Source organism: Pomacea canaliculata, linkage group LG8, assembly GCF_003073045.1.
Source record: "Pomacea canaliculata isolate SZHN2017 linkage group LG8, ASM307304v1, whole genome shotgun sequence".
Taxonomy (NCBI): domain Eukaryota; kingdom Metazoa; phylum Mollusca; class Gastropoda; order Architaenioglossa; family Ampullariidae; genus Pomacea; species Pomacea canaliculata.
This window is the reverse complement of record NC_037597.1, coordinates 17,132,349-17,153,551: the sequence shown is the minus strand read 5'-3', so window position 1 is coordinate 17,153,551 and position 21,203 is coordinate 17,132,349. Positions and strand designations below refer to the sequence as shown.

Genomic DNA, 21,203 nt, shown 5'->3' with positions numbered 1-21,203 from the left:
CTTTTAATTACTTAGCCTGGCAAAGACAACGGTAACCCTTGACCATCCAACGGTCAACGTCGTCGTTGTGCTGACACCTACAGTTTGATGTCTTCGGAAACGAAGGGACATAACCTGTGTGGATGGTAAACAAGCACCTGTAGCTTGCGGATTGCTCGTCAGCTCAGAATTCTAGACATTCTAGACATTCCTACTTCGTACGACGTTCCGGAGGACGATCGAATCACGACAATACTTGATTGTACTTCCCCGGCATCGAGAATTACATTTCTTTTGTCGACAAATACACGACTCATGCTGTGTCTTCATCGAGACTCTGGAAAACACCAAAGAAGCGAGTATTGTATTCCTAACTCTCTCTACTCTCTTTTCTCTTATAATTAAAGTTATACATATTCAATTAAAAACATTTTGACAAAAATTCTAGTTTCTCTCCTCATTGCTGCCAGTAAATCGCAGTTTGAACACATTTTGTCAACGCAGAAGAAATAAGATAGCATTGTTTACAAAGTCTTGGGTTTCGATTTCAACCGAGTCAGGCAATCATTATTGAATATATCCAGCATGGATTGATGATAAAATGGTGTCTAATATACTGACAGGAAGCAAATTTTGTGGGTCCCAGCCTTTAATATGGTGCACTGCAAATATTAGCTTCTCTGGAACAGGCAGTCCTGGCGAGTGTTTGCAAAGTGACCACCCTTTCCCAGGAATACGACCCTCCAGCCTTCCAAAGCTGCTGTCGTCGGAGGTCAGGCCACTGCGCCGCCATTAATACGACACTCGATGCTATGGCAGACAAAATATGAAATGTGGCTACGGGAGGAACAGAAGAAAGAGTTCTTTCTAGTGGGTCTTGCTGTTCGAGCAGTGCACCCTCAACCCTTCCCTCCCCGCAGGCACCCCACCCCGAACTCTTTCTCTCTCTCTCACATCGATTTTGAGGAGGAGGGAAGTGGACTTTGTCAGCATATCGTGAAAATAATATCGTTCTGTCTATCACTGATGACAGATGCTCGCCGATGTGTAACGCGCATGGCTGACTTGCTCTTCCTGTCGCACAGAAGCCGGAGACGAAGGGTCTGGAAGCTCTCCAACGGACTCTCTCCACAGCTAATGCCAGTTGTTATTGCGTTTATTGCTTTACCACCAGGGTCTACTTTACCGATTTATCATTTAACCACCTCGTATAATTGTCAGGGCTAGTAATTAACAAACTGGAACCCATTACTTTCGGTCGTTATGACGATTCGGATCTGGGAAGAGATATTTTTGTTTACTGGTGAGCAGTCGAGTCTCTTGTGTAGAGCATGACTGTGAATATTTTTATTGCCTCGCCCAGGTTAGTTGAAATCTTGGAAGCGCGAAGAAGGAGAAGGTGAACTTTGATCGGATGATGTCCACCCGAGGAAACGTTTACAAAAGCAGCAGAGGTGTTACACTGTATTCCCAGACAGCAATTTCCCTAAAAATCTAAGCGGATAACAATGGTTTTTTTTTTCACGAGATAACAACCTTTTGAACATCGCAAAGTCCGTTTTGGAAAAAGGTCAAAACCCACTAATGGCGAAGTCTCAGAAGTATGTTCTCGGTTGGTGTAGTGCTTCATTAGGAAATGCTTGAAACTCTCAGGAATTAGAATCTCTAGGTCAGTCTGTGTGTTTGGTTTTTTTTTTTTTAAACAAAACAAACAGAACTCAATTTTATAACAAATGGCGGCTGAATGCCTTGTTAACTGGCGGTACCTTCATTTTCGGGCCGGAGAAGAAGACTGAGTTGATACTTAACTAAATTATGAAATCGCACTAAAATGTTTGAGATAAGACAGAGACGCCCACCAGAGCTAAAATATGTATTAAATAGGAAAGTCTATATGCATGTTTATATATATATATGAATGTGCTAGCAGGTATGTGTATGTTATGCTTGGTGACTTCCCTCCGCGAGTAATTCCATGAGTTGTGTCCCCCAGATAAAGAGAAGTTCAGATTCTGTTTACAGCTTACTCCGGATCCAGTCCCTAACGACTTTTAGCGACGTCCACAGCCGCACGACTGCTACCTAGCGGCGGAGTTTAGTGGCGAGGACGAGACACCTGTAATCCAATCACCGCGCTGGAGACTTTGGTTCTCGTCTCACCTCTAGGACCAGATCGCATCCGGGGAGTCTCAGTGACGAGGGAGAAAGCGTGCAGGAAATTCACTAACCTCGTTAGTGTTCGAGCCCGGGGAGAGCCTTCGGCGGGTTCATCCAGTGCGGCTACGACAGCAACAGCCCTGCGCCCCATCCACATCATCTCCCGACGGGTTGCGAACCGCTCGAATCCAGCCCCGCACGACACCGTGGAACAGTTTCCTTCGGTCTTGTTGGAGGATCACGTACAACTGATGTGTCGTAACCGTGTGGTACTCTGACGTGTTGGGTGAGCTCATGACGTATGCTAGTGAGGTCACACTGACGTCACGGGACACTTTTGATAGTCACAATCACGTCAAGCGGTGATTGTGGTCTTGGTGAACACAAACTGGGAAACACAAGAGAGTTGTTCTGACATCGATGCAAACTTTTCTTGTGAGCAGTCAAGAACTGGTGGCGAGAATACTGTCACAGTGAGGCAGGACGCTCCCCCCGGTGCTCAGGAGTACTTGTTCACACCGGCGAAGAGTTCCAAACACGTGTCTGCTCCGGGTGGTGGTCGACACACATAAATAAACTTCCTTGACCCCCGAGAGTGAGGTCACGCGTAGCACGATGACAGGCATGTCGGCAGACAGCGAAGGGCGGGCGTCGTTGACCGTGTCCGGAGAGCAGCGCCGCCTGTCGGGCCACAAGAACGTGCACATCGCCGCCGGGTATGCGGAGGACAGGTCGGAGGTGCTGGAGGTGACGGAAAAGCATGGAACCATGTACAACGCCATACCCTGCATGCCCCTCCCCATCGCCATCCTCTGCTGCATCTTCAACATCGCCATCCCGGGGCTGGGTGAGTAGTGTACCGGGTAGCTATAGCCCTCGCACCCTGCTTTCTCTCTCTCTATCTTTTTTACAGCATGGATCAGGTAGTGGTGGGATGATGGTGTCTAATGTTTATTAAGCCCACACTCGAACCTCGCTAAAGGATGGCCGAAGAAAATAATAATAAACAATAATACTGGATGTTTATTTATAGAGCACCTTAACCCACCAACAAAAGCAGGCTCAAGATGCTTACATACATGAAGTCGTTGAGCATACATTTACAAACAGGAGTCAAAAGCGTCTTACAAATTCATTCACCACCATTCAAACAGCATTCAAACAATACTCAAGACCGTAAGCGCATATAAACAAGTGTCAATCAAATGTAGAGAGGTAGGTCGGAACCTAGATACAAACCCACAACAACCGATTCTCACTGTCGTGATGAGAAGCGCTTCAACCAACTGCCCCAGACGGTGTCATGGGAATGTTTTGTTACAATATTTTCTATTTCAACCTCAGATAACTGTCAGGTTAAACACTCGCCAGATGCACGCAGACCCGCCCTCGTCCAAGGTCATCATCATGCACAGCATCGTATCACGGTGCACACCCCGCGGCTATTTACAACTTTCATTGTGGTTGTTTACCCTTTATCCCCCTCCTTTCTTTTCCTACCAGCCATCGAGCGAATAATGTGGTTATATAGCAGAAGGAATGGTTTTCTCAAAATTCCAAGTCTTCGGAATTCCGTCCAAAACATTTTGAGCGAGTCGAGCACCTACTGACTCAGCCGCGTGTGGGTCGAGAACTACTACCGCAGCGCACGTGCCTATCGACTGCGTGTTTGTCAGACGATCAGGTTCTTCAATTCGCCCACGTCAGCAAGCAGTTCTGGCATCGCCATGTTTCCATCGAAAGTTAAATGTTCAAAGTGAAATACTTTGGCAGAGAAACACCCGTTGCACACCTCGTTCACTGTACAAAGAGCTGACGTCAGCAAGTGGCGCCAGGACCGGTAACTCCGGGGGAATTGAAGGCGAGGAATGTTGGGAAACCGCTGGGCTGATCGTGCATCCGACTTCTACCACATCAAGGCCGCGCAAACCAAGAAGAAGGTGGGATGGGGAGCAAGGGGGTTGAACCCCATGCAAGACAACAACCGCGGCGTGACACCCAAGTCGTGGTGTTCAGATAAAGCCGGCGATTCTTCTTGTAGCGGGCAAACACATCCGTGGAAATGAAAAAAATTCAGGTTTGAACAACACGCGCCGTTCTTCCGTTGGGTTTGGGGGATTTGAAACAGCGGATAAGAAGCGTGAGTCACGTGACCATCAGGCTACACCATCGGTCTACAGACTCCACAAGCGGAGCGCTTTGTTTGCATCAGAACAACGCTGGAGTACGGCGCCCCCTACTTCCTGTGTGTTATCGAAGCAGGGCGAAGTGCGATGCTTACCAGGCCTCCGGACAGGCAGGCAGTGGAACCGAAGATGTTGTTGATCTTTGCGGAACTCTTTCGCGCGAAGTTTTTGTTGTTGTTGTAGTATGGCGACTGTGAAGGGACTGTCTGGCCTGTAGTCTCAGCTTCTTTCCCACAAACCTCTCCTGTCTGTCGCTCTAGACCATTATTTCAGTGTCTTCGCTTCTGATGTTTCTAGTTTCAATCGGATTTGCCTCGGAGGCAATGGAATACTGAGATATGTGAGTCTTTGGGTGGGTGAGTGAGTAAGGGTGGGCTTCATGGTGTTTCTTACAGTTCCTGCGTGCAGCCTTTAAAAGGTTTCACATTGCCTTTTACTCTCAGCTCAGACAGCGCAAAAAGAAAAAACAAAAGAAAAATTTTTCCTTTTGTCCTTATTCTAAGTCAGTATTCTTTGGCCAATAAAATTCTAGGAAAATAGTAGACCGTGAAGTTCAGTCAAGTAAAAACCAGTCGCCTACAGATTTTTAGAGGACGCCGATGTTCTGAGAGTATTTTTTGTCTTTTTTTAAAAAAAAAAAAATGATGTTAACAATAGGTTTGCTCGAACGCATGAATACAAATGTGAAAATAGCCGAGACAGCAAATACAAAGTTAACAGAACTGCAGACCTAAGAGGTTCTGTAGGAAGGAAGACACACGCCAAATGTTATTTCTGGGTTTTGGTGTTTTGATGGCTGCTAATCACGATCCTGTCTTAGATGCATACATTTACCAGAGGAAGACACTCGTTTTGGTTTATTTTTATGTCAGGTTTGTTACTATCAGATGTGAATCGTCATCCTGGGAGATGGTATAAACTGTAGCGACAATGTTTTGTTTGTTTGCTGGGTTTTCTTTTCTGTCACTCTTGAGATTTGTCATATGCACTGAAAAGAAAATACCTATTAGCTCTCTGTTTCTCTCTCTCTCTCACACACACACAGAGCCATGCACGCAGAAATATTTGCACAAAGACCATCCACAGACAACACTGATGCATGTCTAGGCACATGTGGACACAGACGACAGTTCCACACTCAGTCTGCTGCCAATGTCCACGTATGCACCCTCACGACCACAGGATCCAAGGGCACCGGCGCTCGATCAAAACAAAACTTCCTTCTTCTAACCCCAACCCACAGGTCAGCATCCCCTCCTGACCCACTCACCTCTACTCCCCCTCCCCTCATCACATCCCTTCCTCACCCTCCCCATCTCCCGACCACACTATACCTCGAGGACGTGAGCTTGAAAACTTTCAACCGCAAAAGAGCTGCTGAGGGGGAGATTATTTGGAGGATTTTGTGTGTGTGAGGTTTTTTTTGGTGTGGAGCGTTTCCTCCTCTCAGTATGTGTTTACAGATTCCAGAGTTGCAATGGCGAAGGGTGGTATTTACACCCGAGAGCGCGCGCTGAGTGCGCAGTGAGTCTCGAATGTCTGCCTCGTTCCGTCGCTTGGAAACTACTCCGACAGCTTGCTTGGCTGGCACGTGTCCAGCGAATGACTTGTTTGTTTTGGTTTTTGTGTGTATGTTTTTTTTTATCAGGCGTTATGCTGCTGGAAAAGTTCTCGTGTCTTTAGGAAAGGGCAGTGCTGGCACGTCTGGAATTCATGGTCAGCTGGCCGTGTAACTGTTGATAGACTCGCTGATGAGTGGGTGAGGTCCGAACCACCAGTCTGTTGTCAAGAACAAGTACCAAATCATCGAAGCTCACATTTTCTGCAGGCAAGAAAGAAGTGATGAGGTAGGACGTGTGAAGGTGAAGGTGATGGCATGCTAGTCTTTATAATGACTTGGCGAATTTCTGGAAGTTTGAGGCTGAAAGGTTTGGAAACACGTGTTGTCGACCCCCACACCTTTCGGTCCTTTCATCGTCGTTGATGAAAGTCACGCCAGTCAATGATGTTGTTGACAACAGGCGAGGACACTGCGACAGGCACCTGGTGCTAGACCTGCTGGGTTTCCGAGTTTCTGGTTTCTAACGAACCGTGCAGACAGTCCATTAGCAGGTCCATCAACATGAGAGTTCACAGTAAGACGAAAACACATGTAGTCCTTCACGCAGGAATGATTAAGCATGAACTCAGAAACGGGTAACCGGTCTCTCAACCTGGATACACAACCACAGGTAAACTATCACCATGGATACATAACAACATATAAACTGTCACACAATCATCTATAAACTCTCATCCTGGATACACAACCACATTCACTATTGTTTTCTTTTAATTATTGTATTTAAAATTTTTTTTTTGGTCTACTCAGTAGAATTATCTGAGCGGTTGAATAAAGTTGTAAAACTCTTACCAGGCCAGGAACCGAATAAAAGAAGGGAAGTTAGTAGAGTAGAGGAGGTAGGGTTCAGGTGAAGGGAGTCGTGTACACCTCAGATCACTCCACGCAGTGTTTGAATGGTTGGAATGCGGGGAGGGCACGGTTCGAGTTCCAACAAGTCGGCCACAGTCAGCAGGCGCGGGTTTCAGAGCTGAGGAGACGGACCAGCCTCCTCCCCTTGTTAACGTGATTTGCAAGGAGCGGTAAACCAACGGCAGTCGCTGTACACAACATCAAAGGACGGCGCCCACAGGCGTCAGCACGATGAAAGCTCGGGGCTGACGCGAGGGCTGACAGGCTGCAGGAATTTGGTGCAAATAAAACGCGTTAGAAGTTAAGTGAGTTGCAAAATAGCAGATTACCTTCTCGTCTGTAAACTTGTAACAGACAGAAAAAGGAAACTGCTGTCGGTAAAGATTTGCATCTTGTCACTGACCTGCATCTGTACTGATGGCGCCGGCCATCGCAACCAAACCTTCCGGTCCTCTCTCACACACACAAGCACTCGAACACATGAACAGATAATCTCTTCTGCTAAACTTAACAAAGTCGTTGGAAAAAAAACCTCCTGCACTCCAAACCAGTGAAGTTCGTGTACTTTTTCCTTACATCCGCGGGCCGCTATCGCCTGACTATAGGAACTCCGTTTATGATGACACGATACCATTATTTACGACAGCACCATCGACAGCAGTTAGTGTCAGCTGATCTAAGATGTCGTCGGGAGATTTACCGCCAGGCAGCTTAAAAAAAAAGACGAGACAGGATAGTTCGTGCCACAAACTCAGTTCTTTTTTTCTCCTCCATTAAAAAAACTTTCTATTAAGAGATAAAACGTCAACAAGCCACATGCTCCACTACAGGCGAACGGGCCTGATGATAATTTGCACGGTTTAAATTTTTTTTAACCTTGTTATGTAGTCTGGAGGCTTCTGGGGAGGCAACTTGTCAAGGTGTGCAAGGTTACGAGAAATAGGCCGCCGCCAAAAATATCGTGGACCTGGTCAGATGGACAAGAATGAGGGAAATGATCTCAATCTAGCCTACACACATACACACCAACACACGCACACAGAGCAGCTAACGACGAACACAAGCACGATTTTACAGCAGGATACTCGTGGCCATGACGGGAAGGTCTGTACATTGATTCATGTGGAAAATCAGGCTACCTCTCTCCACAGAAGCCAAGCTACGGCGCACGATCAGCCATGGAGCCGCGCAGGACAGGAAGTTGTGTTTTATGGCCGCCATAAACTGCATCCAGTCTCGGGATATGGTGATATCGACGTTAGCCGGCGAGACTGCGACTTTGTGTCTTGCCATCGCCCAAGACTGTGCCAAAGAGAGAGAGAGGGGAAGAGACAGAGCCAACAGGTTTCTAGACTGAAGCACCATCGAGTAGCAACTAGTCGCCATAGAGTACTAACCGGTCAGACTACAACCAGTCTTTGAGCACCTCTCAGCTTCATCATGCAGTCAGCACAGGGCATCAGTAACCACAGGTTAGATAACAGATATGCCAGTCTGTCCTGTTTCAAAACTACAGATTTCACTTCAGTCTGAAACGAAACCTTCCTGACCTTTCCTCTGCTTTTGACACCATTGATCATGACCTTCTGTGTTGCCTGGAATCCGTTCTTGACCTCCGAGAGACACAGCTGGATTCTTTTCTACCTTCAGGCTCGAACTCCATTTGTATTACTGAACAATCTTTATCTACATTTCTCTCTCTCACTGTAATGTTTCACAAGGTTCAGTACTTGGCCTGGTTCTGTTTATCACATTTTGCCACTTTCTGCTACCGTCAGCCAACAGTTTCATCGCTTGTATAGTGAGGACATTAGCTCCAGCGGTCATGCAAATCAACGAATATTTATTTACTGATATTTACTTACATTTGAAAACTGCACTTTCCATAAAGATCGTCAACAAACAAAAAATAATAAAAAGGCTCTTCTTTGAAAAAGACTTTTCTGCCATCGCATATTACAGTAGGCTCTAATACTTTGCTTCATCAAGGATTCTAAAACTAAATATTTATTTTCAAATATCATGTCTAACAGATTAGTCGAGTTACAACATGTCTTTGCAAGAATTTCACTGAAATATTGTCTACTTCCGGCACTGTGTTGCCGATTCTGCTCTTCAAATGATTAAAACAAATTTCAAAACTCAGCTGCTCGTTTAATTTTCAAAGGAAAACATCTCCAGACACTATTACTGCAATTTCACTGGCTTCCAGTTTGAGAGACTGGAATACAACATGGCGTGTGGCTGACAGAAGGCAGCCAAAGGTGAGGCGCCTGCTTACCTTTCCCACATCCTCTCCAGTCTACCCTCCCTCTCGTTATCGCCCATCATCGTCCGACGCGAGGCTCTTCCACAGGAGCACTTCAAAAGCAAATTTTGTTTTCGCTCCTTTTCGACGTACGAACCTTAGCTCTGGAACTGTCTACCTCTCCGTGTCAGATAATCTTCTTCAAAGTCAATAATTATTCACATCGACCAAGACTTGAATGTTTCCCGCAGCCCTTGATTCTCCTGTTTTACTTGTTTTTGAGGTATGCTTGATACCACTGGGGCTTGCTTTATAGGTTTGCCTACATCCTCAGGTTAGGCACTTTATAATATTTTATTATCATCATCAATCAGCAGCAAGCAGATGAAAAAGGACGACGTTTGAAAGCAAGAAAACATTGCAGGAGGGCTTAGTACTTGTGGCAAGAAGTAGAAGTTCTAGAGGAAGTTCTCTAATGTACCACACGTGTGCAGTCTCGTCATCATGACAAGCAGGACAGGTGAGGAGACTGTCACCAAGGAGGAAGCAGGAAGATGTATGATGAAGCCAGAACGAGGTCTCGCAGGCAGGTGTCTCCGCCATCAAAACATTGTCGCTGACCTTTATATCGACACGAGCTGGAGCTGGAGATGGATTTCACTCCACCTTCACACATTTATGGTTAAAAATAATCAAAATTAAAGAATCCATACGTCGATAATAGGGTTTTGCTGTTCAAGTTTGTGTAACTTCGTTTTGCAGATGGGACATAATGCCGATGAAGAAGCTTCTCTTTTTTAATGCAATTTGTTTGGTAGACTGGCATTTACTAATCAGACCTTTCTGACAGCAAAACAATAAGTTATTATAGAGGTTAAAGTGATTGTTATTTTCCCCACACCTGTCATACCGTGTACACAGCAGTGCATCTGCCCTTTGCTTTCTTTGCTGATTTCTCAGCCATTCTTCCTCGTAACCATGACTGCCCACGTTGGCCTCGTTTTGGAAAGCTTGGAAAACTGTAGATGAATACGGTCCTTAGCCAGAAAAAGATCAAGGGAAAGAACTCCAGAGCTTATGTCAGACATTTGGAAGTTTCATCTGAAGCTGGTCCTTCTCCACCCATACCTTCTATCCTCCCTGCACCCTGCCCTGACAATGTTTCGTTCCTGTTCCCTCCGTCCGTTCCTACAGCCACATTAGAATTCATGTATTACCGATCGGGCAATGAAATAATGGCTGCAAATCGATAGACAAATTTTACGTCCACAAGCCAGGGATTTCTTTTTTCTTCTATTTTTTTCTTTCTTTCGTTCCTGTCAAAGGCGGTTACAGCAACAGGTCTCTCACCACTTCCTGTAGTCAAAGTATTCACTTTTCCTTTAACAAAAATTACACATCCTTGCCATTGATACGATTTTTTTCTTACCTAAGACTAAACGGTTTTTTTCTTTGTCAAAAAGCTACCTTGCTTTCCTGCATCTGAAACGATTTTACTTCTATCAATTTTATAAATGCTGACAATTAAAGCAGCCATAGTTATAGAAGACGCTTGTCTTTGATGAGCAGATTGCAGGCCACCAGTGGGGCTCGCTTCACGCGGGGAATGCAAGGACAAATCCCCGTATAAACACGAACTTGTATTACTGGACTGCTGGCAGACGATTTTTTTAAACGAGGCAGGTGTGTACAAAGCTTCAGGTTTAATCACATTCATTGTTTAGGCTCACCGAGACTAACAGCGGAGATCTTTGCAAGAGGCTAAGCGTTGGTTTACAGTTTGGAGAATCTAGTCAGCGGCAGTAACCTTTAAGTTCTTCACACCCACCCCACCTAACAATCAGTTGAAGTCCAAGGCCCTGAACTAAACAACTATTGAATTCAAGGGAATGAAGTGGATACTGAGTTAAATTAGCTGAGCTCACGGTGACGGTACAAACTGGACACAGACTGTACAGAATCTGTGACTATATTTAGAAATGATTTTGTTTATTTGACCCTCGTCTACAACACGATATCGCGAAGAAGAAGCACAAATCTCGAGAAATTAAAGACGATTTCACTCACCTGTTCAACTCTCCAACCGCACGTGTTGTCATACGAGGAGCATGGCGGAGTACAGAAAATACCGAAAGTCGAAACGCAAGCCTGATGGAAGCGCACGTGCAGCTGCTGAATGAGGAGAAAGAATTCTTGCTTCTCAGTGATCCGACTTGGAAGACAGCGGATCCACGATGGCATGTATGGGCTGACATCATCGTGCCTGGCTAATGATTTTTTTATCTATGTGGGCAGTAGGGTAAGTGTTTCGGTGATGCCAGACGACGAGGCTTCAGAAGTGAAAATGGTCACGTGTCAGTTAGTGCAGCTGGACTCAATAAGTAACTGTCAAAGTCCACCGACTGTTATCTATATGGAAAAAAGGAGGAAATACTACAGGATTTTAGGATTAGTAATTCAAATGTGTGAAAGTATAAATTCTTTGTAGTATAAGCCCAGTACAAACATACGAAAGCTCGAATGTTGTGGCCATGTTTAAAAGAAGGATGGGAAAGGAGAGGATGAATACAAGTAGAAGAAATGAAAGCAAAGGTTTTTAGTGCAAATTGGAAAAAATGGAAGGAACAGGTTTCACAGGTGGCTTAGCCAAACAAGCAAAATTAATACAAGCCCAATACAGTGTTTTTACTCAATTTAATACAAACTATCCTGAGATCTCAAACAGATGTGTGAACCATATATCTCACCACAGAAGCCATCAGGAGACGGTCCGACATGTAGGAGATTCTACATGGGTTCAGAATATCCAACATGTGTCGGTTTAAGAATCTCTAACGTTTCCAGTTTCATTTGTCAGAAGAAAACCTCTTTTAAGACGGAAGTCCTTTGATGTCCACACCTGCCTGACTGCTGACACAACAAGCATGAGAGGGTCCAGGCACGTGCGGGCGCCTCTCTCGACAGTGAAGTGAAAAAGGAGGACAAACATGGCCGGAAATTTTGGAGCAGGAGGTGCCGCCGGGGTCGGGGGGATGAGCCATGCTGTGGACAGCGGCGGGGCTGAATGGCACCGGAAATGAGGTGGACCTTCAGCTCCCAGACTCCGCGAACTTAGCGACCCCTCACTGGATGGGTTCCTCCTAGACCCGCTCAGTGGGTTGGCTGTCCCTTATCTATTCATTTTCACCTCAGGTGGGATGCTGATAAACCACAACCGGATGCAGCTGCTACAGCTGCCTGATGATGTCACAGTCAGTTGAAAAAAAGGGACGATAATTATTTTCATCTACCACCGACAGGCATCTAAAGGGCAAGAAAGTGTTTTGCGCAGGGGGTGGACAAAATACGATCCGCGATATCTTTGGATCGAAATTCTGCTAAAATGTAAGGTTGCTATTTTTTTTTAAAATGTAATTTAGGTTAATTTGATTGAAATTTAATTAATTACATACGTGTTAGTGTTAGGAATCGGCAGTCCGTTAAGATTCGAACACATGTTTGTGGAGTCGTTAGAAAGCATCGTCGGCGGTCGAGTTGCCTTCTAAGGAGACGCTCGTGGCGGCTACATGACTAATTCTTTTGTTTCAGTTTTGTCTGACTTCACTGTGTTGATTCTTTTAATCCCATAAGTGTGAGAAAAAAAATTTTTTTTGATCATGAAGTAAAAGTCCGACAAAGGGATAACGGACCAGCCTCAGGTCGCAGTTCTGCGAATCTCCACACCGCGGCCAGATTTTGAGCAGCTTCACTTTTCACAGAAAATTCAGTAAGCAAACAATATTATTTACACATTTTAAAAATCCCGTTTTCACTAATGTTTTCGAGTAGTCACTCTGCGCGGGGCTTTGGTTTGTTAGTTGAGAACTTTAGACCGGCCCGCCGCTCGTTTACCCGATATCGCCGCGACTGGGATTAGAACCACGCTGACCCTGTTTTACAAAGTGGCAGATGCTAAGGCTACAAGATAATGTGGTTGGCTGAAAGTTCTCAACTGCTCCTGGAAGCAGCCAGAAAGATTGTATGTGTGTAAGAGAGTCTGTGTGTTAGTATACCCGTATTTCAGTACCCGTATTTACCCTCCACACCTTTCATGACCTAGACCACTGTTATTGCAGGGCTGAATACCCGAGTACCTCTCCTCCCTGAACCCTCCCACTCCCCATTTTTCCCCCCATAGGTCAGGACTGTTGAGGCTGCTGCACACGCTGGATGCCATGGCGGCGGGGCTGGCACCGGGCAGGACAAGGGTTTTTCCCTGACGTCAGACAGCAAACAGCTTTATCAACATGGCGCGTCGGGAGTTGAGACCTTTCATTTCCTCGCCTGTCTCTCCGTGCTCGTCCCGGGGTTTTGTCGCGAGCTGCGTGATTTAACGACGGGATGCCAAGGGCTAACTAGTCCTCTAAACAGACGCCGAGACATCCTCCGCAGACTCCACACCCTCACCTGTTTACGTCTCTCAGTCTCTCCATTTGTCTCCAGGTCCGAGACTGACCGAGGGCGAGACTGACCAATCAGAATTGTTATTTTGCAGAGTATATTGATGACACGGTCATAACACGTCTGAATCAAGGTGTGCAAACTGTTGACAAATTTCTCTGTTTCATCAGCGTCTTGTTGACTGTCAGGAGTAAGACTGGCATTGTCGTGTCATAGAGACCCATAACTAGTCTTTAAAATTGGATGAGTTATGCTCACTCCCCTCGTTGTTAAGGCCACATGGCCAACAAACAATTAAAGTCTGTTTGTTTGTTCGTTCTCTCTTTCTTTCTCTCACACATTCTCATCTCCCTTGCATCTGACTCACTCCGAATTCCTCACCCCACAAGGTGGTGAAGTCGTTCGACGAACACTGATTCCTGCACAGTGTGGTTCGTGCCTCAGTAATGATTGTTATTCGCGGTTCTTGCCGTCTGGGATGTGTTCACAGGTCTTTGATTTGTGGCGCACACAGCCGCAGGTGAGTGTGGAGTCTGCCTACCTGTCATTAGTCTCTCACCCTCACCTGGTGAGAGCGACCTGGCGCCGGGCCAGACAGAGAACCCGCCATTCATTCGTCTCCCCCGCCATCCCTGCGACCGACCCTCCGTCATCCCCATCCACCCCATCCATTAGGCTGAACATCAGCAGCCGGGCCTTGCTGGTCTCTCGTGGTAATGAACGTTTTGTCAGTGGCTGTTGATTAGGGTCACGAGGGTTCAAATACAGCAAATAGGGGGTCAAGACTGCTTGAAACCCACTGATCCGAAACTATTAGACAGACCATTGCTGGCTCTGCATGAAGCCGACTCACCGAAAACTCGTAAATGCTGCTGTCTCAGTACAATTTTTATGGAGGACAATTATGTAAGCCTTATATAAACACAGTTATCAAAGATAACCGTACATAACAGCGACAAGAACATCTCCACCTTCCACACACACTTCATCGACACAGATCAGCACCAACCAGACCATACATCACAATTCATCTTTCTCTCTCTTTTTCATCCCACCCCACCCCCATTCATCACATACACCGGCATTCAGAGATTTCTCTCAGTATTTTCCCGACGGTTTTATTTCAAACATTTCCGTTCACTGTATCCGTCGCATAGTCTCCACTTTCTTGAACTACTGTAGTTCCAGGAGGAAGGCGTCGATCTGTTAATTTTCCCTGTTGGTTTCCATAACAACAGAAGGGACAAGATGGCTGCAACAAGTTTGAGTACAGTGAACACACAGGGTCTGTTCAGTATTGTTACATCACTGGTCAGACTATTTCCACAGTACAAACTGAAGTTTTTCCATCAACTATTGTTGTAGTTTTGTTTATTGTATTCTGTTCGAAAGGTGTGTCGTGTCTTTGTGTAAAATAAATTATTTCACCGTTACTTTAAAGATAAAAAAAATTCGAAAGCTCAAAGCCGCTAGCATGACCTAAACCTGTGACAAATGTGCATAGGGAAAGATTAATTAATTAAAAAAAAGTAAAGCACGCGTGTTTTGATTTACATTCTCACCTTTGATGACACCGAGGGCCGCAGCCAAAGTCTTTGCTCCAATGAGGCAACGGCTATACTAGTGACCTGATGTATAAGGTCACTGAAAAAAATGAGGTCTTGATTTTCCCTCCCCCCCCCCTCAAAAAAAAAAACAAAAAACAAACAAACAACGGGAAAACTGCAATGTTCAAAAGAGTGCATTTTGTGGATTGGTTTATTTTAATCAGTCAGTGTCGTTTGTTTCAAAATAATTTTGCACCGAGGTTAGCTTATTTCAGCTTTTCTGTTGTCCTAACGAGCTGGGATTTGTTTTGAAAGCCGACTAACCCAGATTTCACTACCTACTTCCCAACTCCTCCCATGGAGGGAAGCCAGCAAGAGAAGGGCGTCAACTGAGGCACGTGGAAGGTTTGAAGGCGCGTGAGGTGGATGAGCCGTTACGTGCGAGGGGAGATTTACTCTGGCGTAGTCGCTGTTCTCGCAACAAGCTGGGATCTGGGGAACTGCACCCTAATTGTGCTCGCATTCCCTAGGGACCGCCAAGCTTCGCGCTAAGAACACTTCTACTTAGCATAAAAATGAGTAGCATCCCTTTCAAGCTTCCCCTGCCCAGTTACCTCCCTTACTCCTCCTCCTCCTTCCACCTGGTTATGACGGTACAAGCTGGGAATCGGTTGGCAGTCTCACACCTTTGTAGGAATGAGTGAAAGTTTGGGCAGACAGGAAGCTTGCAGAAAAGGTAACTCTTTTATCAAGTCCTATATCGGACAGACAACTCTCATTCCAAGCACCAATGTAGTTTTTTTTAGGCTCAGACACGTTCACGAGGAGTTAACGCGTGTTTATCAGACCCAGCTATGTTTATATTGCAGATAAACTCTGGAGTTATCAGTCAGAGGGATACGTTTATCAAGTGGAGGTGAGCTCGTTGCCTGCAAGTACAGCGTGTACAGCAGGCTTGTGCGCATGCGTGGGCGCTGACAGCCAAGATGGCGGAAGAAGTTGTCCTGCTGGTCGCATCGGCATGTGGAACAGGGCGTTTGTCCAGCTCAAGCTCGTTGCGGCCGATTTAATGTGGTTTGAACAACGACAACAGTAGAGAGAGAGAGTAGAAGAGAAAAAGAAGAAAAAAAAAGACCCGTCCCTCAAAAATAATTTTAAAAAAATGTACAGAGAGAAAAATGGTTCCTGAAGATCCTTCTGAGACTGCATCACCTAGCTCTGAGGTAAAGCTGACACCAGAAAGCTTTAGACACTCGGTGTGTCAGGTGACCCAACCGTTATTGATACGCTCAGCAGTGTATGTCAGCGCCAGGCTACAGCCATCTTACTCTCACCAACAGTCGTAATGGTTTATGAGAACACTGGCTGGCGCGTTCGGCGCTCCATGGCTTCCGCCGTGATTAGGCCCCGCAGCCAGGGTGAGGCGTTTGCACGCGGAGGTCGGAATTTTGTCTCGCGATGATAAATTGCTTTTCGCCGCACGACACTTCGCTTCGGAAGCTGGTGTGTGTGGTCAGGAGAGAAAAATGACCTGCATTCACCGCCAGCTTCTTTTGTGACTTATCTGTAGTTCAGCTTCTCGAGTCTTTCCGAGGCGCAACATGGCGGCGATGGTCGCGAGATTTTCATGCCCTGGCTGGCCAGGATGTTGCCAATCAATCTGATGTTTTGTGGCCCAATAAACCAGTGCGTAAACTGTAAACTCACAAGTTTACTTGCATCATAATCAGCGGACATTAATGAACCCAGACTCATTGTCTCTGAGTACAGTCAGTGTTCCACAAACCTACATATTGCTGTTGACAATATACTCGGTCCACGACAATAATCTTACTCATTACCGTTGATTGAAGTTGGGGCACGCCCATAGACCTCTACAAAACGACTGGCTGTAGGTAGTACACAACAATGAACTGCATGTTACTACTAGTTACAGAACCTGTGCACGCTAGTGATAACTACATTTAGTACACAATAGTGAAAGTTGAGATCTGGATGTATGACCGTTGTAACTTGTAAGTATACGTGCAAGACCTATGCCTTGCTTTGCCTCTCTTTGTAGAAAAACAGTATTTTCTCCGCGTGTGTGGGGAGGAGAGAGGTGATGGAGGTACATGTTTAGGTGTACTAGCATCGTTAAATGCACGAGATAGACACAGTTAGGAAATCGTTTACATAATTCCCGAACGTGCATTTTTTTGAACGTGTCCTGGAACTTGTCTATCGACCAATCATTTTCCTGTCAATCTGTCTTCCCATCTATCTTTCTTGAGCTCTTTTTTCCAATTTTGGACGCATGCAACATTCGGCATCTGCAGTAAAATTAACCTTGCCCTTCATCAAAAACTTTACTCGGGACACCCATCTTTTGCTTGTAAATGGTGTTTGGCTTGCACCCTAGTCACCTGAACAGAAAAGTTCGCGACCTCACGTCTCACCCATGTCAATCTGGAAGGGGCTGGACACTGGCGAGAACTTGAAAAGAGTGACACACGACTGTCGTCGTTTAAAGAAGAATTTCCTTCTCTTTCTGCAGATCGTGAGGCGAATTCTTTTCCTTTCTCCCATTTTAGTTTCCGGTTTTAAAAAAAAAATTCTTCTCCCTGTTCTGTGGCACGTGCGAAGACGAGCGACCGGAATAAATAAGATAGTGAGCGGAAACGGGTGTCAAGGACGTCACCAAAGACAAATCCGAGGAAATGGGGGCCAGTGGTGTGCCGCTGCCTCCTGGGCCAGAATTCCGCAGCCAAAATGGCGGCGGCTGGCTGGTTCTCCCTCAGCAGTAATAAGGGGGAAGTTATTCACTCCGTGTTCGTCTGGAGTTAAAAAAGTAACTTATTTATATTCAGACGCCTGAGTGCCTTGCGATTATTTTGCTGCCATTGTGGGTGCCAGGAGTTACAGTTCCTTGGCCCCTTGCATAAATAACAGCTTCGGGGCGAGTATTGGGCGAGGGAAGGAGAAAGACGGTTTCTTCGCCGTCGCCGATGTTGCGGAGAGAAGCGCGACGGTCAGAAAAAAATATACAACAATTTGGCTTTATTTTCTGTCAGAATTACTGTAAATAAGCGAAGAGGAACGAGTTTCGACCAGACCCCAGCTAAGGCCATGTGGGATTTGACTGGCACAAAGCATGATGGGATAAGGGTGGGTCAGGTTTCCCATCCAATCAAAAGATCGCAAAGCACCGCGTTGCACCGCGGGCTGCAGGAGACTTCATTCGATGACATCATCGTCCGCATTCAAATCAATCCCAATCAATCACCATAAGACGGCGGTTTTTATTTTCCTTAACGGATCCATATTCTCTGGTGCCGAAAACTTGCGGAATCGAACGTCTAACTTGATTTTTCCCCCAAATACTGCACGGAACGACTGGTCGTGAGAATGTTCTGGGTCCTGTACTTGGAAACAAAGATCACAGCAAAATGGTTCTAGAACATTCCGTGTTCCTACTTTTAAAATCAAAGATTCCTTTTCCTCAATAGAATAAAAAGTGTCTGTCGTACATTCCACGAATATAATTATTTATTTATTGTTTGTTTTTGATGGAAAGTTCAGGCTCTGAAGCACTTTTTTGCCCTACTAGCCTGCTTAGTATGCACGTGCGTGCATGTGTGAAGCTGAGGATGGTGGAAAAGAAGGAGCTTGGTCTCATTATATATTTTTCTCAGAATTGTTCTGAGCGAGACCAGACGTTCGTGACATAGTAATAGCGAGGGTGGACTACCCGGACAAGTGGGACTATTTCAGAAAAAATGCCTTTATGCAAACAGAAAACACACGCTAATCATTGATGATACGCTAATTTACTTGAAATCTTGCTGTTGATGGTCTTTAACTTTCAACAGTCTTTGCTTGCTAGTTAGTTAATTATTTTGCTTCTTTCTTTGTTTCTTTTGTAAATGATTCCAAAACCTAATTGTCTGCTCACATTTATTTGTTCGTTTTTTGGTCATGTACTTTCCCTCCTCATTAAAGTTTTTTTTAAACGGAAAGCCGCAATTGAAGCAAAAAAAAAAAAAAAAACAAAAAAAAAAAAAACAAACAGCAAAAAACAAAAAAACGCAGCAACAATAATTTTTTCGGTTTTTATTTTTAAAGTTCACGGAAACTTTTTTCGTTTCGTTTTGTTCTATCAGGTAGTTCAGTGTGAACAACTTGTATCGAAGTTCCCTTATACGCATACATACAGCAAATACAAAAGCCATCGAGCAAACACAGCCGCCAGTGACAGACAATGATATCTTTTCTTCCCCCTAGCTCGCAATTTTTCTTCCTGAAGGGAAAAGAAAACAGCAAAAAGTCCAGGCCACAAAAAGAAGTTTCGCTTAATCTTCAACCGTCACGATTTATTTCGACAAAATCGTCTAATCTCGCACGGCCATGTCCAGCACTGGCCTTCCATCATGCTCCGTCCTGGGTGGCCTCCCTGGCTTTGGGAGGTGATGGTCGAGAGCGCGAATCACCTCTTTGCCCTCCTCCGATGTTCGTGTGAACATGTAATCCAAATTTTGAACAAAAACAATAATTCAGATCGCACAGGTCGTGATTCTGAGCTTACAACAGTTACCGGCCATGGCCAAGGAGATCTTCTTGATCCTCCCGTGGAATGAGAGGCTTAGTGTTAATGTGTTTTTGGTGCGCTCTCTTCTCTCCTCCCCTAGATGAATAAAACAATTCATTCTTTTTTGTGTTTAGTCGTATTTTCACGATCTGATCTTTAACGCATTCTCTTTTCTTGTCATCAGAATGCAACTAAAGACATGTTCACACTTAGGCCATAACAACTTCCGCAGGATCATCTTCCCCTCACGATGTCATGCGAAGAAATGATTTCGCAACAACATGCACAACGAAGGAAATTTGTAATGTCTGTTTCTGTGCACCTGAAAAGACCGGGTGAGGCTGTAACGATATCCGCTAGGTCCTGTGAATTGATAACGATAATAACTGATAATGATTCCATTTGTATGTTTCATTTGGATCGCGGCCCTTAGCGCACTTTCATTAAGAAGGCAAAGGTTTTCCGGCGAGGATGTCGGCTGGCGCACGCGTAACGATATCGTAAAAAAGTCCGGACACCACTTGGGTGGCAATTTATATGCAATGGAATCCTATCAAGTCGTTAAAAAAGCAGAGACGTCTATGTGATCAGTTCAGCAACTACTCGAGACGGCGGCGAACTTTGCAAAAACTAAAACTAAAAAAAAAAAAACAAACCAAACAAACCAACTAAAAAAAAAAAATAAATAAATAAAAACCAAACAAACCAACACCAAAAAAACAAAAATAAACAAAAACTACGCGGCTGGCACCGCGAAAAGTGCACAAAGAAAAGCAGCATGATTCATGTTACACATTTTTTAAAACGGTTTGTTACCCTTATCTTGTGATGGTGTGTTTTGTTTGTGGAGGGGCTAGAATGTGTTTTGTACTCGCTGGTCGTTGTTGACCTGTTGTGTGGAAAGTGCAGAGAGGCTAAGATATCCATCACTGCAGCTTAATGCGGTCTTTAAGTGCAGAATACAAAGGAAACTGAATATTTTATTATCCGATATTCCATTCATAGCTGCGGTACGTAAGCAGTCTCCACATGTGTGTTCCTCGTGAACAGAAGGACGGACATTTGACGGCGGGTGTAATCATCTGTGATAAGCTCATTAAGTGCGAGAATGATTTTTTTTTAAAGCGACTGATAGCCGGTGATGAGTAGTGGATTATTTACAACAATCTGAGGCGCAAACGGTCTTAGTCCCGACATGATTCTCCTAAAACGATAACGAAAGCCGACATTTCTCCGAGGACAGTTATGGTCTCAGTGTGGTGGGGTTTGAAAATGCCGTGTCGTTTCGAGCTCCGTCCAAGGAACCAAACAATCAGTTCGAATGTTTACTGTCGGCAATAAAACAGGAATGTCCAGCGCTCGTAAATGGTCAAAGAGTTGTGTTCTGTCACAACATGAGACCACACACACGTTTGATCACCCGTCATCAGTTCTTGGAGCTCAGATGGGATGCTGTCACACCCTCCACACTCTCCTCACCTTGTGACCTCAGCCTTCCACGTGTTTCGCTCTCTTCAACATTCCTTGCGTGGAATATCGTTCAACTCAGACGAGGCTGTAAATCATCACCTCGTTCAGTTTTCACCAATAAAACATGTCCTTCTAT

General features: G+C 45.2%; 1 protein-coding gene across 1 annotated transcript in view; it reads left to right on the top strand.

The window, feature by feature from the left end:
• Window positions 1–2,002: 2,002 nt before the first annotated feature.
• LOC112569958 (protein stum homolog) overlaps window positions 2,003–21,203 on the top strand; it is a 42,628-nt gene continuing 23,427 nt past the window's right edge. Inside the window, exon 1 of the mRNA XM_025248082.1 lies at window positions 2,003–2,983. Coding sequence (XP_025103867.1) covers window positions 2,752–2,983 — 232 coding nt within the window. The 5' untranslated portion in view covers window positions 2,003–2,751. The remainder of the gene's footprint in view (window positions 2,984–21,203) is intronic.